The 19,417-nt window shown below is 42.1% G+C and overlaps 2 protein-coding genes across 3 annotated transcripts; one reads left to right on the top strand and one right to left on the bottom strand.

Annotated features, from left to right (window-relative positions):
• Window positions 1-269: 269 nt before the first annotated feature.
• On the bottom strand, window positions 270-7,499 carry sult1st6 (sulfotransferase family 1, cytosolic sulfotransferase 6). Of its 2 annotated transcripts, none has more exons than XM_062443262.1 (8): window positions 7,374-7,499; window positions 6,190-6,699; window positions 5,559-5,687; window positions 3,369-3,466; window positions 3,068-3,194; window positions 1,123-1,217; window positions 848-1,028; window positions 270-505 (listed from the first exon to the last, which is right to left on the bottom strand). In XM_062443262.1, the coding sequence occupies exons 2-8, from the start codon at window positions 6,365-6,367 to the stop codon at window positions 393-395; spliced, it is 921 nt and encodes a 306-aa protein (XP_062299246.1). In that variant the 5' UTR covers window positions 6,368-6,699; window positions 7,374-7,499; the 3' UTR covers window positions 270-392. The 2 variants fall into 2 exon arrangements, with proteins under 2 accessions (XP_062299246.1, XP_062299247.1); XM_062443263.1 differs by having other exon boundaries at window positions 7,370-7,411.
• LOC134003908 (uncharacterized) lies at window positions 3,484-18,895 on the top strand. The gene is made up of 2 exons (XM_062443267.1): window positions 3,484-4,941; window positions 18,325-18,895. The coding sequence occupies exons 1-2, from the start codon at window positions 4,699-4,701 to the stop codon at window positions 18,610-18,612; spliced, it is 531 nt and encodes a 176-aa protein (XP_062299251.1). The 5' UTR covers window positions 3,484-4,698; the 3' UTR covers window positions 18,613-18,895.
• Window positions 18,896-19,417: the final 522 nt, after the last annotated feature.

Here is a 19,417-nt window from a genome sequence, read left to right as displayed (position 1 = left end):
TTCATATGGGCAAAAAAAACCACCAGCCTCCAGCTGCCAGCGCTCTCTATAGGCTCCATGCAGTCAGTGGACTCTTGACATAAAATAGGCATGTCCACACAGTCACAACACTTTTGGTCTTATATATTGTTTACGTGATAACATGCAATAAAATGATGATTACAAACTTATATACTTGTATTGTGGAGCACATTTTTATTACATATATTTCCTCTGCATCTACATATTGAAAGATTCAGTGTTTAACATACAAGCTTGTGAGTTAAACATTTTCTTTCATCATTTTTGGTATCAGCCAGTGTTACATTTCTGCTGTTTGAGTGCAGCACAGTGTCAGTTCATCAGTCTTTGGTTTGCAGAGCTGCATCAGTTTGGAATACCCAGAAAATTCATTAGATAAGGGTCCTGAATGGTATATTGATATCCTTCATTTGCTTTTCATAATCTTCATCAAACACCTTGGACTGCTCAGGTGTGAAATGGTTTGTCCAATCCCCAACCTCACCTGAAGGGAATACGATAATGTTAGATAGTTAGTGTTAGATAGCTATATAACAATATGCTGTAAGCAGAAAAAAACTTCAGAAGGAAGCTGTTAAATAATTTCCCCCCCAAAACTATTGTTCAACTGAAAGTTTATTATAAACCAGAAACAAAGGCAGTAAATCCAGAAACCACCAGGGGGCACTATTGTACTATACAATGTGAAGTAATGGGGCGAAAACATGATATTATATTCACCCACTTATTCATTTTGAAACTCAGGGCTTCTGAGATCATTACATGCCCTCCCCTGTTCATTGTTGATTATTTGGATCAATATCTTACTAAGACCACATTCATGCACCTTTTCTCATGAAGGGAGAGATGGTTTGATCAAAAACAGGTGCTGGGATGCAGGAGTAGTTGGCCATCGGGTTCTCCTTCATATTCTTAAAGGACGTCAGCTCCACAATACGAGTGATGACCTCATCAGGAAGTGATAACTCCAGGTACCTCATGATGCGTTCAACTTCTCGACGAGGATTCTGCAAAAATTAAAATATTGTAGGGGTGTGCTAAGCAAGCTTTGATAATATTAAATGTAATTGTGGTTAGTGTCAAAATGTTGAGCATCGTTACTTCTTTCATGTCTTCATAGAAGAGGTAAAGGATGTTCCTCTTCTCTCTCTCCATCCAGTAACCTTTCACATGGTCATACCAGGAGCCCCACGACACTGGAAACAAAATGGACTGAGTGACTTCCATTGAAATATACATCCCGGACCAGTTAAAAGTTTATGTCAACTGTGACTATTAACTTAATTAAGCATGAATCATACATGTTGTATCTAATACAATCAGAGGCGTGTAACGACCTCAGACAGGAAGGAGGACTCAAACGCTTAACTCGAAGGGAATTTATTAAACAAAAAACGCTCTCAAGGAGGATGAAAAAGGGGAACAAAAAACGCTCACTTGGAGGACAGAATGAAACAAGGCTTCTCGGGCTGCATGACGGTGACGCTGACAAGACAAAACGAACTGACACAAGACAAGGGAGACAAGGACTATTTGAACATGAGGTAAGGGGACACAGGTGGAACCAATCAGGGGCGGGGTTGACAATCACAGTGGAGGGAAGGCACACAAAGGGAGGAAGTCAAGATCTGAAACAAGAGGGAAAAGGTGAGTACAAAATAAAACAGGAAGTGCATGACAGGACGGGACATGAGTGACTTGACTAAATGAAAACATAAAGGACCAGCACATGGCACAAAACAAGACATTAACAAATTTGACGAGACATAACAAGGCGACAGTCCAATAAAGGAAAATTCACACAAAAATACCCCTTAAAATAAATTTTTATCTATCATTGGTTAGTTGGTTAAAATAGTTAGGTGCCACTTTCCAATACGGCAAGTCTTTATACAAGGTTAACAAGTTGTAACTATCAGGGCATCGGTACCAAAATCAACAACTTTTAACTATTCACAACTGCAGACTTCATATATCATTGTAATAATCATTTATCACCTAATAACATTTATAATCACAAATGTATACGTTTTTTTTTTTGGCTGTTTTAGATTCGAAAGTGAGAAACACACAACCCTATCTTAATGACTTTGTTACCATTTGTAATTGTAGAATTATAGGATTAATTATTGGACACTTTTTGGACACTTTTATAAGGCAAACTTGATAGCAAACGGTGTCTTATTTACATGTTCAGCTAAAATAGGGCAACATCAGCATTCATTTGGAGTCAAGTTTCTGACGAACAGACAAATAGAATATTCACTCTCCTTTCAGGTCTGTTATGTTTTCACTAACTCCCGAGGGAAATATCAGGCTCTTTGGCTTCTTAATGCTCCTCTGTTCACCATTTTTCAGGAGGTAAGTGGCTAAACACTCTATTGGAGAGATCTTCTTTGTGAATTGGAGGAATAAACACCAACCTGGCAACTAAAAAGTTATTTTGGCTTAGAATGGATATATAAATCTTTAACAACAATAACTGAAGTCTTTTGTTACAGCTTAGAAACCTTGTCAAAAAGTGGTACCACTTAATTGGATATTAGCAGTTCGATCATCTTCACGGTATTTCCAAAAACCCTATTTGAAAACACACCTGTGACAACAAAGTATGAGCTTGTTTATTGATGGCAAAAATAACCTGTCTAAAAGAGAAAGAACATAACAGCATTTAGACTAAGATAGACCTCATCTCACAAATGAATAGGAACAAAACAAAAAGAAACATGTTGAAATGTTCTTGTCGATCTGTGGGGCACTTTTCTTCTGATTGGCATTCACTGCACTTAGCAGCCTCGCAGGGTGCTGCTAATTTCGTCACGGCCAGTGAGGCGTGTTAAGTTTCTCATGGGGGGAAAAACTAAAAAAACTAACTTGTTCTTCTAAGTTGCCATGGATTCAAAACCACCTCTACATACTTACATTTTTTTGAATTGCACAAAAACCTAAAGGAAAATTATCAGTCACCAACCGCTTTGTGCAGACAGAAATAACCAGTTTGACGGAAGGTAAGATGACACTCAGGAATGTGTTTTAATCTACTTACATTCCCCTTTCATGAACTTGTGGATGTAGCCCTCCCAGGGCCCGGGCTCAGGCTGGGTCAGATTCATACAGTCAAAGTGGTAGTAGCTCACAAGATTGTCTTTGGCATTGCGAGCCACGTAGATAGCCTTTACCACACAATCAGGACAGAAAACAAAGAGATTTAAAATAACAAAGCAGAGAATAGTCACTTGATGAGGCTGTGGTTGTATGGCTTTGTATTGTTAACTTCTCACCCCATTATCACAATACAGAATTCGCTGCGGGATTTGCTCTCTGTCAAATGTCAGATCAAGTCTTACCTTGCACTTGTTTTCCCAAAACCCAGTTGGCACCAGCTGAAAAGGAAGATGTGTCTTGATAACTCTCGGAGGATCCATTTTCTTCAAAAGGTCAAGACCTGAGATATGAATTCAGGGAAAAGGATGTGTGCATATGAAACACTCCTGTCCACACTAACTCATATTCCATGTTTGTTTATGTTATGGATAAATATCCTGCAGCTGCCTTTATGAACTTAAAATAGTTTTTGTTCACCAGATTAAGATTAAAGGGTAATTCTAGTATTTTTCAACCTTATTTTCCCCTCATTTTGGGTCTAAGTGACAATGGGGACAACATTTTTTGGAATTGGTCCAGTATTGAGCAAGATAACTTCTGCCAGCAGCTGCAAAACGTAATGATTTTGGACACTAACAATAGTTACATACAATATTATCAAAGTTTTCTGAGCATACCTCTGCAATGTAATCTTTGGGGAATACTTTGCACAAAGTATGTCCACTAAAAGTGCCAGTTTTTGCCAGTGAAAGGTCCAGACTGTTATTATAAAGGTCTAACAGTTAAAGTAAACACAGGAATTAGCTGCCTCAGCATTATGGCAGCCAACTTCTTAAAAGAAGAATGTCAGCAAAGAGGCCTTTACAATTTTAGCACCATCACAGTTGCTTTTTAACTTTAGAACAAATAGCAAGAGCAAGCAGAGCAATATCATTTAAGTGTCTTGATGCAAAATAGTTGGCCATGACATGAGAACAATTTTTACCTTACTGGCTAAACAAAGGCTAAGTAATTAAAATTGTGTTAAAGATACATGCAAATAATATTATTTGGCTATAGGGAAATTTGAATTCTGGAAATTAATGTTTAAACTTAAATTTGCGTCTTTTTGATATTCATCTGTCATACTCAGAGTCGTAATCAAAGAGTATTCAAAGTCTGCTTTAACCCTCGTATTTCGGCAATCATCAGTTAAATGGAATGGTTAGACATTTTTGGAACTACGCTTATTTGCTTTTTTTCCAGATTTAGATAAGGTTCAAGGTTCAAGGTTTGTTTATTGTCTTTCAAAACATGCTTTCACATGAACAGAACACAATTTGTGCTCAGGTCCCAGCAGCATATTAAAGTGACAGTGATAAATAAAAAATAACAACAGAGGATTAATACCACACTTAACATCCATTAAGGATAAGGTGACAGGACAAAAATGGTTGAAATGGACAGGTTTAGCATTAACCTACCTCACTGACAACACGACTAAGAATATGAGAGTTGTATCTTCTCATTTAACTCTTTTCCATAATGTTTAACCTATTTCTAGCAAAATAACTGATTGCAAAATTGTTCACTATGGGGCTGACCTCAATATTGATGAGTCAAATAATCGCCATGAGTCAAAATCTTCTATCTTTTTTTCTACATCGTTGTACGCTGAGCTATCACCAAAGACTTACTGTGGTGGAAATAGAGAAAGGAGATGAAATCAGAGGGCAGAGAAACTTGTTTCTGCTTGCTGTTTCTATGCTCTTAGCTCTGGTGCTGAAACTATGTTTGAACCAGACGCTCACACCCTCCTCCACTGCATCTAGAAAGGTAAGCGACCTGATGGTGGTTTGTGCATCATGAAACCAGAAATGTAGATGGTAATAAATTGCTAACAAGCCGCACACTTGTAAGTCTTTGTTTCCTTAGTTTGATATATTAACTATTTTTAATAGTGGCCAAAAATGTAGTTCTGCAGCTTTAAAATTTAATTGACAAAAATAAATAATTAAAGGCAGCTGGAGGCAACATGGCACCCCTGCTGAATCTGGCTTCACTAATTCAGAAATTCAGGTTTTCACTTCACTGAGCAACTATATTGACTTGTTTTTTTTTTTTTGTTACTAGCAGAAATTGCAGTCTGGGCACTTGGTTGCTGAGGGAAATGTTTATGGGTTAATAGCTCATTGACCATGATTAAGGCGCACGAAATGAGCAGTAAAAACATTCTTCCAGGAATTGGATTTGTGAGTTCTGACATGGCACAGTCAGACCTCTATTTGGTTTGAGAGGCAGAGAAAAATATCTTGAGTTTCAGCAAAAGAGGAGCACACACTGTGAATATTTAGGACAGATGGTGCTGAGGAAAATAGAAAGCTACGTAGAAGCAAATCAAATTAAGTCTAAAACATTATTGAAAACAGAAAACACACGAAGGAGATACACACCTGAGGGGATGGGTGGTGGGGAGCAGATTTCAAGGAAAGGACTGCGCATAGGTGTGGGGGCTCGTTTGCAGACTTCTGCATCTCCATTGTGAAAGAGCAGGTCAACTATCTCCTGGGTCCATGTTGTTCCTTATATCCCCAAAACACAAATTAACCTTGAGCTGAATTGATAGGATCATTTCTGTGTAATTAATCTCATCTTACACCCACAACAAAATAACCAACAAATTGGATCTAGTTCTAAAATCACTCCTTTCCCAGGCTGTGACAATTTTACAGAAATTAGAGATGTCCTGAACACAAAGGTTAGTCCTCTTATAGTGGCAAAGAAAATGCTCCTGCAACACTGACAAACAGTACAACCACACTGGCTAAATGACTTGCTGGATGCTCTCCACCTTTAACTTTTTTTTCCTGAAAATGTGGTTCTCCTTCAGTGCTTTTAAATAATAAATCTCACTTGCATCAAGGATTTTACTGACTTTTTTTCATGGAAAACTAAAGCACAACTGTAAAAAGAAAAAGAAAAAAAGCACTTAAAAAAAAGAGCTTTAATTCAAATATACAAAGAAATGTCTTGTCCAAAACTCATTTAGAGATGTACTATCAGTGATCAAACCAGCTGTCTTACCTGCTTTGGGGTAGGTGGCGATGAGGAGGTCTGAGGGATCAGGACGGAAATCCCAAATGGAGTCCCAGTTGTTGGCGATGTGGTTCATGAGAGGAATCCCTCTGACTGGGATGAGAGGGAAGCGAGTGATGGAATTGCCAGCCTTCTGAATGGCTTCGCTGTAGGTTAACTCTGACATGACTGACACTGACGAAAGTTTACTTGAGAAACTCAAGAACCTGAAGCCAAAATTAGACGGTGAAACAAAGCCAGTGAGGTGTTTTTTCCTGAAGTCCTGTCCCCAGCAGCTCCTCTCTCAGCAGGCTTTTTCAAACAGTCACTGTTGGTTTGCTTTTGTTCACCATAAATTCCAGCTGAGTTTCTTCCTGCTCATTCGTCAGGCCCACTTCCTCTTCATGATTGCATTATTTCCTCCTCTATGTCCTTGTCTGCTGTCCAGGAAAAAATGTTTCTGCTTTTTAGAAATCCTCTTGTTTTGCTGCTGTTTTCAGCCTAAATCCTCTCCAACATCTGCAACCAAAAGCAAGAATCTCTCAGCAGGCTCTCCCAGAAAACAGTCTACCCTTAACTCCCAGCTGAAGCCTAAGTGCTTCCTTCAGACACTCTAAAACATGTTTCTTTTGCCCTCTTTCTATCTTTGTAACCTGGCTGTCTGAGTGCTTGTACCAGGTTCTTATCTGTCTGCAGTCACTGGATCTTGCACCAGCAGAACTACAGTAAAGTGCCCTTATGTAACTTTCAACCCGGTTACGTATGAATTCCAACAATGCTCACAACATCTCAACTGCTTTCCCTGAAATTTGACAAAAGGACAAGGTGGGAGGGGGCCGTTGTCTCCACCAACCACGGAGAGGCATAAAGAGCACCAACGGAGGTAGATTGATTGTTGTAGTGGATAAAACATTAACAAAGGATAATATTCAAACTGACTATTTCAGAATGCCGCTGTGTGATTAAAAGCTTCCTGCTGCTTTGATAGTTTTACCAAAGAAAACAGTGGTGGGACTCTGATTTTGTTTTTTGTGAAAGACAACATTTGTAGACACTCTCCAGCTGAAAAACACCTCAGGACCCAAACTTTTTAAAGACATTTTTGCAGTAAATAATCATTTAACAAAATTTCTTCTAATTTTAACTTAATCAAACACTTACTATAGAGCAAAGATCCATAACCCCGTACTCACTTATCAAAGTAGATGGAGCTTGTCTGACACCGCCCGTGCCTGGCGTCAGTCGGGATGCTGTCCACCGTTTGTCGGAGAGGAAGTTTCCCTGAGTCTTTCAGCAGACCCCCACCATTGGAGACCCAGATGTTAATGAGCGAGCGAGCGTCCATCATGCCGACAACGCCAAATAGTAGGAGGAATTTTTCACTAGAAGTTTCTCTGAAGAATCACAGACGACGGAGTGATGCATCTTTCTCTTTTACTCATGCCAGCACGGAGAAGGACACACAGTCGTTCTACTGAACAACAGCTTTTATACTGTAACTCCTAGTGGAAATCTGAATAACGAGAAGGCAATAAAGTAACAAAGTCATAAAGTACACGACCACACGTCATTGGTCATGACGAATAAATGATAAATGCAAAAAGGAAAAGGGGGAAAGGTGGTGGAACATTTTATACAATATTCAAATCAAATCTATTCTGAATTATACTGCACATATTGATACTGCTAACACATCATAATTAGTGATAGTGACTACATTTACAATTTTCAGGTGTAAAAAAATTGAAAGTCAAACATTCAGGATTCTAATCAGTACACCTCACGATTTGTAAATACAGAGAAAAACCTCCAAATGTGTTTTATAATGATGAATGAAGATGTACACAGAACAAGTACATGAGTTTGTGATCAACACTTTATTGTACTTGTATTTTTGCAAAGGCTGTCGTGCTTTTTCTCCTCTTTCTTCTATTGGCTGTCTCACATCCTTTCCTTTTACATCTATCATACCATCTTTATTTAGCTTCTGACACCAGTAAAGAGAAAATGGTTCAATCAAAGCAGGAAAGGATTTTGATTTGATCAACAATGGAAGCAAATAAGCCATTACCCATGTGACAAATTAAATTGAACAACATTTAAACTATTTTTTACAAATCAACCCGAGGTCAAATGTTAGACATGTTTGACTATAGGATGTTGAATGCAATATGACTTCACTTAAATATGTATTAAAGGGGTTTAACATTTTACTCCCATAAAGTCGCGGTCAGTGGTCACATTCAAAGCAGCAGGGGCAGTTAAACTGACTTTGAGTCTCTATGAATCAAACTTTAAAAAAATGCTGCTTCCTACACTTCCCATTATGCAAATCAATATTAATACATAATGAAAGACATAATAATAACAATTCATTAGACATTCCCTGCCAGTTATAATGCTCCCAGTATATGATGCAGGTCTTCAGTCTATTATAAACAGTGAACTGCTGGCCTGCATCCTCACTGTTTGGCTCTGTTCCACATTGGATCAATGGATCTCATTTAAGTTTAAAAAAAAAAAAAAAAAAAAAAAAGATCATATTGGACAGATCTTGGATGTGAACATGCACATGGAACTGCACAGATCTGGATCAGGAAGCTGTAGGCGTGACTAACTTGTGTGACTAACTAAACCTTTGTTAGGTAGAGTGAGATGAAGATTTAGATTTTGAGTTACTCATTGAAATTTTTATTAAAGGTTTACTTTAAGATTTGACCATTTGTCTCAAAGTACAGAGCATGATTAAAAGAAATAAAGATGCAACTAAATCTTTGATATTACTTTGATCATCTCAGTCCATGTGCATGTGCAGTCTATCTATCTGTGTGTTATCCTCTCAGGTCTGTAGGTATTGCTTAGAAAAGAAAAGTGTGCTGTGACACTGTAAATGTTTCAGAAAAAGTTGCATGTCAGTTGAAGGAGTGGGTCTGCTTTTACGGTTAATCAACAACTATTGTTGAAAAGGCTGTCTAGGGCTGAGCAGAGAGTGGCTAACCACCAACCAGTAGAGGGCGCACTGTCGCTGTTCTGCCTGCAACAAAGCCAGTCTGAACCGGTTTTGCTAGCAGCAAGAAAGAAGGGAGTTTTAGAGATTAGACCTGCTTTTCAGAGGTTTCAGTTGGGTTTTTTGATGTCCTAAGTCTAGTTTTTTTGTTCAAGAGGATTGTGTGCGTCCATTTGTACTGTAAGTAGGTTTCAGTTTGATATTGTGAAATATAATTGGTTTGAGTTACAGTAGTAAACAGAGTGTTAATGTGGTTAACCTTTGAGCTAATATTTGTTAACACATTACTCCTTTTGTTGTATAATGAGGATGTTTTACCTGAGTGTGGTCTTTTCTGTTATTGTTGTACATTCTAGAAACCACACACCTCCAAGTCTCTGTAAGAATCTGGCAGAAATAAAGAACTCTTTTTGCACTCCACGGTCTGGTTATTGAGACCCACCAGAGCCCTGACCGGACTCTCCACAGCGATCCATACTCTCCCACCACCCACACCCCAACACTATTTTTCATTGGTCCTTCGAGCCGGATAGATGGATTACTGTGGGAAGATGCCTAACCCTGACCCGGACGATGTGGTACCTCAACCACCAAGGCAGAGAGCAGTTCCCTCCTACCTGTTGGATTATGATTTAACTGGACCAGGATCCCAGCAGTGGATCAGGAACCGAGTTCCCCACGACACAAGAGAAGATGAGTGTGAGCTTTTGGGAGCAGAGGTGCGCTCTGGTACCACAACGCCTATCAGCCAAATCTCCGCACCACATCTGAAAGTGGTGGATGAGGAATGGGAACAGATGTCGAAGAAGATGCAGGATGATCAGCATCCCCCACCCAACCAATTCCCAGATCCACCCATCAGGTGGCAGCAGCTCAGCCATGAGAATGCAACTCTGAGACACCAGGCCAGCCAGGTACCTGAGCTCATTGTAGCATTAAAGGAAATGAAGCAAGCCAATACCGACCTCCGTCAACAAGTGGATGATCTGGTGAGTGAGATCAGAAACCCATCCAGAGTAGCCACACCACATGCACCTTTGCACCCACGCCTACCACCAGGCTCAGACACCCGTAGGCAGGAGAGTGGTCATCCAACACCAGTCTATATGCAAAATAGAAGACATCCTGCTGACCACAGAGAGGCATACTACCCACCTACCAGGCTTAGTGATACGTTAGCAGACGATCTCTCCCACCTTCAAGTTTCACACCAGGTGCCAGGGGACCCCTCCTACCCACCATACTCTTCTGTCCCTCCTCAAGCACGCTACCCCAGGGCAGATCAGTACGGCCAGAGAACCCCGCTGCGGCCAGCCTATAACCTTTATGATCCACAATATAGTAATGCATACAGAGCAGATGAAGGCTACTCCCCGTATCGACCCTATGCAGACCGGTCATTCACTCAAGAACATAATTACCGAGGGCCTAAGCCATCTATCCCACCTCTGACGTCACCAGACCCCAGAGAATTCTCAAGGATGAAGATTGCGCTGGATAATATCCTCCCGAGTGATGCCACAGAGCGATTCAAGTTTCAAATCTTAACAGATCACCTCAGGTGTGAAGAGGCCTCGCTTGTGGCCGACTCGTATAGCAACTCCAGACAGCCTTATACAGACACGATGGTGGCCCTCACTAAGATGTACGGTCAGCCACACAAGTTAGCTGTGCAACGCATCACAGAGTTAATGGATGGTCCAGAAGTCCGTAGCGGTGATGTGAAAGCTTTTCGCTTGTTTGCTCTTCGTGTACGCTCTCTAGTGGGCATGCTAGAGCAGCAAGGGTCAAGAGGCCACATGGAGCTGCAGTGTGGATCTCATGTTTCCAGGCTACTCGGCAAGCTACCCCATGACCTCACCACCAGCTTCAAGAGATTCATCCACCCCATGAGAGTAGCAATTCCCACACTCACTGACTTGGCTGAATGGCTGGAATATGAGCTTGAAGTGCAGGAGGACAGCGTGAAGGGTACCAGCTATAGAAGAGAGGAGTCCTTCACCAGAAAGAAAGAAATCCGGAGAGACTCAAAGCCCGCCAGCAAACCCACCACCATCCTCCTTGGCACTGGTAATGCAGCAGAGCCAAGCACTCCCACACCCCCATCAGTACCAGCACCTCCAGTCTACAGCCTCAGCAAGAAGGAGAAGGGGACAGCTTACTGTCCATACTGTGATAACAGCAGCCACTATCTGAACAACTGCACCAACTTCAAGCAGCTGAATAGGGAGCAGAAGGAGGTGTGGATCAGAAGCAACAACAAGTGCTGGCGTTGTGGTCGTGGCCACCAGGCAGCTAAGTGCACCCTGAAAGCCCCCTGCAGGACATGCAATCGGAAACATCTGCTCGTGCTGCATGAGGTGAATGATAGAGCAGGGGTTGAAGCACCAGAGACAGCCACAGCAGAGAACTGTCTCGTGAACACTGCCAGCAGAGTTCTGTATGTTGACCGCCCCACCTATAATTGCAAGGTGCTCCTAAAGATCAGCAAGGTGATCATAAGGAGTGGCAACCGGTCACTGGAAGTGTATGCTGTTCTAGATGATGGATCAGAGCGAACCATCCTGCTACATGCTGCAGCCAAGAAGTTAGGCTTGAAAGGCAAGCCGGAAGAACTAGCTCTGCGCACAGTCAGACAGGAGCAGCAGGTGCTTCATGGGGCGGCCGTGACCTTCACCATATCTCCAATTGATGATCCCGAGAAGCAGTTTAAAATCCAGAGTGCATTCACCGCTAAGCAGCTGGGCCTGGCAGAGCACACCCATCCCACCCGTACACTGCAGAAGAAGTACAGACACTTAGCTGGGTTGCCTCTTCAGACTCTGGACAGAGTTCGTCCAGTGTTACTGATCGGCTCGGACTGTACTCACCTCATCACACCAATAGAGCCTGTTCGGTTGGGCCCCCCAGGTGGACCAGCTGCTGTGAGGACTCTCTTGGGATGGACTCTACAAGGCCCAGCTCAAGACATCAAGCTCACCCCTAATGCACAACAATGTCTCTTCACCACCACATTGTCCCCACTTGACCTATTTTCTCATGTGGAGAAATTGTGGCAGATGGATGTACTTCCTTATCGCAGTGAGAAGTTGGCCACAAGATCCCGGCAAGACCATGAAGCCATTCACCTCCTTCAGGAACAGACTGTCAGAGTGAATGTCGATGGCATCAAGCGCTACGCCACACCTCTCCTGAGGGTTAAGAACATGCCTCAGCTACATGCCCCACCCGAAGCTGTCTTGCCGCAGCTCAGAAGCATTGAGAGGAAATTACTGAAAGACACAGAGAAAGCCACTGTCTATCAAGCAGAGATCCACAAACTGGTAGATGCAGGTTATGTTGTGAAGGTGGAGCCAGATCAGGTGGAAACTACTGAAGAGTCCTGGTATATACCGCACCATATAGTCCAACACAATGGAAAGAACCGGGTGGTATATAACTGCTCTTTTCAGTATCAAGGACACAATCTGAATGAGCTCCTATTACCCGGCCCTCCCTTAAGCCCCTCATTACTTGCTGTGCTTCTCCGCTTCCGAGAGCATTCCCTCGCATTTAGTAGTGACATCCGAGGAATGTTCCACCAAGTGCGGCTGCTCCAGACAGACAGGCCACTGCTGCGGTTCCTGTGGAGAGACCTGGAGCCAGAAAGCTCACCAAGTGTGTATGAGTGGCAGGTGCTCCCGTTCAGATCCACAGCAGTACCAAACCCTGAGTGACTATCTGGAGGTCATCGCCCACCAGGTGCATGAGACAGCTGACCTTTCAGCCCCTGTGACCGCCAATGACTATGCTGCTGCTGAACTGGAAGCTTTGAGACAAGGGCAGAGAGACTCTTTCCCAGAGGAGTCTGCTCTGCTAACTGCGGGCAAACCTGTAGCAAAATCCAGCCGTCTCATGTCACTGGCACCAGAACTCGACAAGGCAACAGGACTCATCAGAGTGGGAGGCCGTCTTCGTCGCTGCAGTGACCTCACATCAGACACGATTCACCCCATCGTCCTCGATCCCCAGCATCCTCTCACCAGACTGATCATACAGGATTATGATGTCAAGCTGTCTCATCCGGGGCCGGAGAGAGTGTTTGCTGAAATCAGGAGGAGGTATTGGATACTGCGGGGGCGTGAAGCAGTGCGTCGACACCAAAGGAAGTGCACGGAGTGTAGAAAGTGGAGAGGGAAACCAGATCCACCCAAGATGGCTGACCTCCCCTCAGCTAGGCAGCGCATATTTCAGCCTGCCTTCTACTCCACCGGTGTCGACTGCTTTGGGCCATATGTCATCAAGGTTGGTCGGAGAAATGAGAAGAGGTGGGGGATACTGTTTAAGTGTATGACAACCCGAGCAGTTCACGTAGATCTTCTCAGCAGTATAGACACTGATGCATTCCTGATGGCTCTGAGACGCTTCATCGCCCGACGTGGAAGGCCCCAGGAGCTCCTGTGTGACCAAGGCACAAATTTCAGAGGGGGAGAAAGAGAACTGTGGCAGTCTTTTCAAGCCCTCCTACCTGAGCTCCAAGCCCAACTCGCCAGCCAGCAGATCAGATTTGCTTTCAACCCTCCAGGATCACCGCACTTTGGAGGATGCTGGGAGAGAGAGATTCGTTCTCTCAAAGCAGCACTTCAAGTAACCATCGGGGCCCAGACAGTCACAGAGGAGGTGTTGCGCACTGTTCTTATTGAGATTGAAGGAATCCTAAATTCCAAACCCCTTGGTTACGTCTCATCTGACATTGCAGACCCCGATCCCATCACCCCCAACTGTCTCCTCATGGGGCGGCGTGATGGTTCCCTGCCCCAAGTTGTCTATGAGGGCCCTGAGATCTTAGGTCGACGAAGATGGCGACATAGCCAGATACTGGCTGACCAATTCTGGAAGCATTTCCTTAAACATTACCTTCCTGGACTCCAGACGCGACAGAAATGGCGGACCGAGGCCGTGGACTTGCAAGTGGGAGATATTGTTATGATTGTTGACAACCAGTTGCCCCGGGCCCTCTGGCCTGTGGGAAAGGTTACTGAGGTCTTCCCTGGAGCTGATCATCGTGTTCGATCTGCTGAAGTGTTGGTGAAGGACAGGACGTACACCCGGCCTGTGGCGAGACTTATTAGTCTCCCCGCTCTTCCTGAAGAAGGATAAGGTCCTTTACAGATGTTCGAATTCACTCCTTGAATTCGGGGGCGGCTGTTGAAAAGGCTGTCTAGGGCTGAGCAGAGAGTGGCTAACCACCAACCAGTAGAGGGCGCACTGTCGCTGTTCTGCCTGCAACAAAGCCAGTCTGAACCGGTTTTGCTAGCAGCAAGAAAGAAGGGAGTTTTAGAGATTAGACCTGCTTTTCAGAGGTTTCAGTTGGGTTTTTTGATGTCCTAAGTCTAGTTTTTTTGTTCAAGAGGATTGTGTGCGTCCATTTGTACTGTAAGTAGGTTTCAGTTTGATATTGTGAAATATAATTGGTTTGAGTTACAGTAGTAAACAGAGTGTTAATGTGGTTAACCTTTGAGCTAATATTTGTTAACACATTACTCCTTTTGTTGTATAATGAGGATGTTTTACCTGAGTGTGGTCTTTTCTGTTATTGTTGTACATTCTAGAAACCACACACCTCCAAGTCTCTGTAAGAATCTGGCAGAAATAAAGAACTCTTTTTGCACTCCACGGTCTGGTTATTGAGACCCACCAGAGCCCTGACCGGACTCTCCACAGCGATCCATACTCTCCCACCACCCACACCCCAACACTATTTTTCAACTATCTATAAACCAGCTTTTACTAGGGTTACTGTTTTATTTGTTGTGCTGTAAAGTGGTGAAAATGCAATAACTCCAGTCTTGCCTATCTATACAGGGGGTTTAAAACATTATATAAAGGGTTATACTACACAATAGCTAGTATGAACATATTGAGGCATTGTTGGGACCTGCCTTTTGTACTGTAACATCTAACACACTGTGTGTGTTTACACATAGGCTGAGACATGAATTCAGAAACAAAAACATCCTGTCCTTGTTTCTTCAGTCACAGCTCTGTCTGGCCTGATCGCTAGTGCAGAGTTTAAAGATCCTACATCCACATGGGGACACTGTGGAGCCTCTAATCTCAGTTTTAATCAGATCTAACGGTATGAGTATACTGGAAAAACTCAGAATTCAAGCATTTTCTTGTAATTGCTTTTCTTATCTGAAACTAATGTCTAACGTGTCTATATTTTGTGGATCTGTCCTCTGTCCTGTATATGTTTCTTCCCACTGGTTTATTGTACATGTTTCTCTTGAATAACCTGATTAAATAAAGGGTTAAAGTTTAAAGATGAATGTTTCTGCACTTTTAAATGGTAAACTACACTCTGTCCATTGTTAAATGTTTAAGTGAACTGTCAAGCTGAGTTTATTTCCAATGAAAATATTGTTTCTGCCTGCGGTGGGAAATTGGGAATGGAAATCATGGACTGCTAATTCAGAGCAGCTGCTGCAGACTGAAAAGACTAAACTGAGCAAACAGTTCCCTGAACTCAAGTCCAACAAACTTTCTAGCTGTATGTGTGTCATATTTTGGTCTCTACAAGCTTACAACTATACCTATAGGTAGCCAGCGCATATAATTCCTGTGTGGCATTGGCTGGTTTGGGTCCCAGAGTCATGTAATTCCTGTGTGATATTGACAGTCATGTAATTCCTGTGTGGTAAAGACAAACTAGTTTAAATATACGCCTTAAAAATAAAATTAGATGTAGTTCTATCAGAAGTGTGCACACACTATACCATATACACATGTTATATTATTATCGGTATATTCATATTATTAGGGATTACATTTTGTGTGAAATTTGCAAGAGGGTGAAGGAGTTTAAAATATATATTATAATATATATATTTGTATTCTAATAAAGAGACTCATAAATCATTATATATGGTCATTATAGCATTGCTAAAACAACAAATCTAATGATGGCCTAAGACTTTTGCACAGTACTGTATATCTGCGGACTATAAGCAAAGTGATGAGGGACTTTGAGCTGTGTCAGCTGAAAAAGATGACGTGGAAATGTCAGATTTTAACTGAATTTGACAGATTTTCCTGCTATTTACAGATAATGAGGGCTGAATGTCTTAGGCCGACATTAGATTTCTTGTTTTAGCAATGCTATAATGACCATATATAATTATTTTTCAGTCTCTTTATTAGAATAGAATAGAATAGAATAGAATAGAATAGAATAAAACTTTGTTGTCCACGATGGTGGAAAATTGTCTTTGGCTCACCAATAACAGACAAACAGTATACAGAAATTACATAAATATCATAGAATCCATAACATTACATAAAAGTGTTTCTTAAAATACATAAAATAAATTTAAAAATGTGAGGTATAGAAATACAAGTGCATAACAATTCCTGTATGCGTATTGATCATTTGGAGGTGTTTAAAATATTAATTGCATTTGGGATGAAAGACTTCTTATAAATATTCCTGATTGCCAAAGGAACTCTTTAGCGCCTCCCAGAGCTCAAAAGCTCAAACTGGTCAGAGAGAGGATGAGAGATGTCAGTAACAATGTTCCTCGCTTTCTTCATTGTCCTCTCAATGAACACCTGGTTCAAAGAGGTTTGAGGTGAACCAACTATTTTACTGGCTAAGACTACTATCTTAGAGAGCCTGTTCTTAGATTGGCAGCTCAGATGATGACCAACAAATACAGCAAATGTGTATGCAGTATTAAAAAACAGAAATGAAAACAGCTTCTATAGGCTAAAGTGTGTAAGTATTCAGACGTCCCCTTAAACTTGAGCAATAGCAGGAACCTGTCTCTCTTAAACCTAAATATGATATCATATGATTAAGAATATTACACCGTATTTTATTATTATTAGAGTAATGTGTGTTGTATGACTACCCGGAGGAGCATGTCCCACTGACATAAAACGGGTGTATAAGTGACGTCTACAACAATAAGATAAAAGAATAAGCTTTTGTAGTAACTCAATTCAGTGTCTAGTACTATGGTACTACAGGGGTGCGTTGCTCGGAACAAATGTGTCATGGATGGAGAACCACATTCCTGTTTGGAAGTTGTGGAAATGGTATCAAAACCACGTGATGCCCTATATGACACACCCCTCTCTAACCCTGATCTGGTGTTTTTCGTAGATGGGTGTGCCATGAGAAACCCAGCTAACGGTTCTCCTTGTGTTGCATATGCCATATGTACTGAGCACGATGTAGTGAAAAGTGCCAGTTTCTGTTGCAGTATGCAAATATCAGGCTCATACAGGTTCTGCCAATCCAGTGCCACAGGGAGCTGATAATAGGGAAAGAGCAGCATGGAGAAAGAAAGGCTGTACTCAACTTCAAACTAGTGTCTGGGTAAATGCAAAAGGACTCACAGTACTCCCAAAATCCATCTTTCCCTTTTTGGTGAAATTGATGCATGGGTCAGACCATGTGTCAAAAGGGGTGATGGTGGATATTGTAAATAGATTGTGTTATGCACCAGGATTTTCAACCTTTGCTGAACATTTTTGGGAAATTTGTGCCACCAACAATGTTGGTAAAGATGTCCAAATGCCATTGTCAGCCTATCCAAAACCTGAAGGTCCTTTTGAACGTTTAATGATGGATTTCATTGAACTCACTCCATGTAGGGGGTACAAATACTGCCTTGTAGTTGTGGACATGTTTTCCAAATGGATTGAATACTTTCCATGTAGGCATGCAAATGCTGCATCGGTAGCAAAAGCTTTCTTGAGGCTTGACTAGTGATAATGGCACCCACCCATTTTGTAAATAATGTAATCCAAAGCCTTTCAGAGAGCCTCCAGATCAATCTAAAAACACACTGTGCCTATCATGCTGCCAGTGCGGGCGCAGTGAAAAGAGCTAAATCAGACCCTAGAGACAAAACTAACAAAATTGATGGCTTAAACAAACCTATCATGGGTTGCCTCTGGCATTAATGTTTATGAGAGGGCGCCCCCATAAGACAACAAGACTCTCACCTTATGAAATACTCACTGGGCGCCATATGCAGATGATTAATACCCCTGTCCCCCAAAACAGACTAACTTTAATAGGCATGGATGATGACATGATAAGTTATTGTTGTGCCCTTAATAACACATTGAAAGTTATCTTCCCTAAGGTGAAGGCTGCCCTTCCTGAATCAACAGCAGTGCAACTCCACAACATCCAGCCTGGAGACTGGGTGGTGGTGAAAGACCTTAGAAGGAAACACTGGCACCAGCCTCGGTGGACAGGACCATACCAGGTGCTGCTGACAACTCCAACCGCCATCCGGATAGCTGAGAGGGACACGTGGATCCATGCATCACAGTGCAAAGCATTCCCCATGATGGACTTATCAACAAAACAGCGGCTTGTAGGAGTTGTATCCTGGTCGTGGGGTACAGGGAACATCGATGGAGTATGAAGATCTGGGAAAGAGTATGTTACCAACACAGAGCCAGGGGACTCCAGAAGTAGATGACAACATAATTGCCACACAGAAACATTTGATTTTGCCTCTGTACAGTGCGATGGCATGATATTATTATGTAAATATTTGGTTGACACTTTGTGTCAAAAGGGGGGAATGTCAGGAATTTTTTGTGTGCCACCTGACACCTGGTAGTAAAACTGATCTAGTAGGGGGTCAGCAAAGGTTATCAGTATTCCTTGGTTGGTTTCTGTAACTTCATTACTTTCTTATTCAAATTTCCACTAGGAGTTACAGTATAAAGCTGAAACTGTTTGTTGTTCAGTCGAACGGCTGTGTGTCCTTCTCCTTGCTGACATGAGTAAAAGAAAAATATTTATCACTCCGTTGTCTGTGATTCTTCAGAGAAACTTCTAGTGAAAAATTCCTCCAACATCATGAATGAATATCAAAAAAACTGAAGAATATGAATGAACCAGTTAAAATTATTTTGCTGTCTGCTTTAGATCTGATGGAACATTTTGTTCAGCTCTGATTGGCAGTAGCTGCACTCCACAGTTTTGCAGGGAGCTGCTAATCTCATCATGGCCACTGATGCATATTAAGTGTCTCATGAGAGAAAACAGGCCTGGAAACCAGTTTATTCATCCATACTGCCATGGTTTCATACTTTGATTTGTATTATACAGAAGAGCCTCAAGTAGTAGGTAAAGGTATCAGTTATGGCCAAAAAGAGCCATGGCATGGGCTCAGGCTGGGTCAGAGTCATGCCTGCAGTTGAAGTGATGGTAGCTCACCA

Source organism: Scomber scombrus, chromosome 21 (genome assembly GCF_963691925.1).
Source record: "Scomber scombrus chromosome 21, fScoSco1.1, whole genome shotgun sequence".
Taxonomy (NCBI): Eukaryota; Metazoa; Chordata; class Actinopteri; order Scombriformes; family Scombridae; genus Scomber; species Scomber scombrus.
Note: the sequence above shows the minus strand (reverse complement) of the source record. Positions and strands in the feature narration are given on the sequence as shown.

What these genes read in the sequence shown, in the direction of transcription:
- LOC134003908 (XM_062443267.1), top strand. Translation starts at nt 4,699, where the DNA reads ATGGGGCTGACCTCAATATTGATGAGTCAAATAATCGCCATGAGTCAA. An exon ending in CCTCCACTGCATCTAGAAAG is followed by an intron (nt 4,942 to 18,324) that starts GTAAGCGACCTG and finishes ATCTTCCCTAAG; the next exon opens with GTGAAGGCTGCCCTTCCTGA.
- sult1st6 (XM_062443262.1), bottom strand. Translation starts at nt 6,367, where the DNA reads ATGTCAGAGTTAACCTACAGCGAAGCCATTCAGAAGGCTGGCAATTCC. An exon ending in CCCACCACCCATCCCCTCAG is followed by an intron (nt 3,467 to 5,558) that starts GTGTGTATCTCC and finishes TTCATATCTCAG; the next exon opens with GTCTTGACCTTTTGAAGAAA. An exon ending in TTTGGGAAAACAAGTGCAAG is followed by an intron (nt 3,195 to 3,368) that starts GTAAGACTTGAT and finishes TGTGTGGTAAAG; the next exon opens with GCTATCTACGTGGCTCGCAA.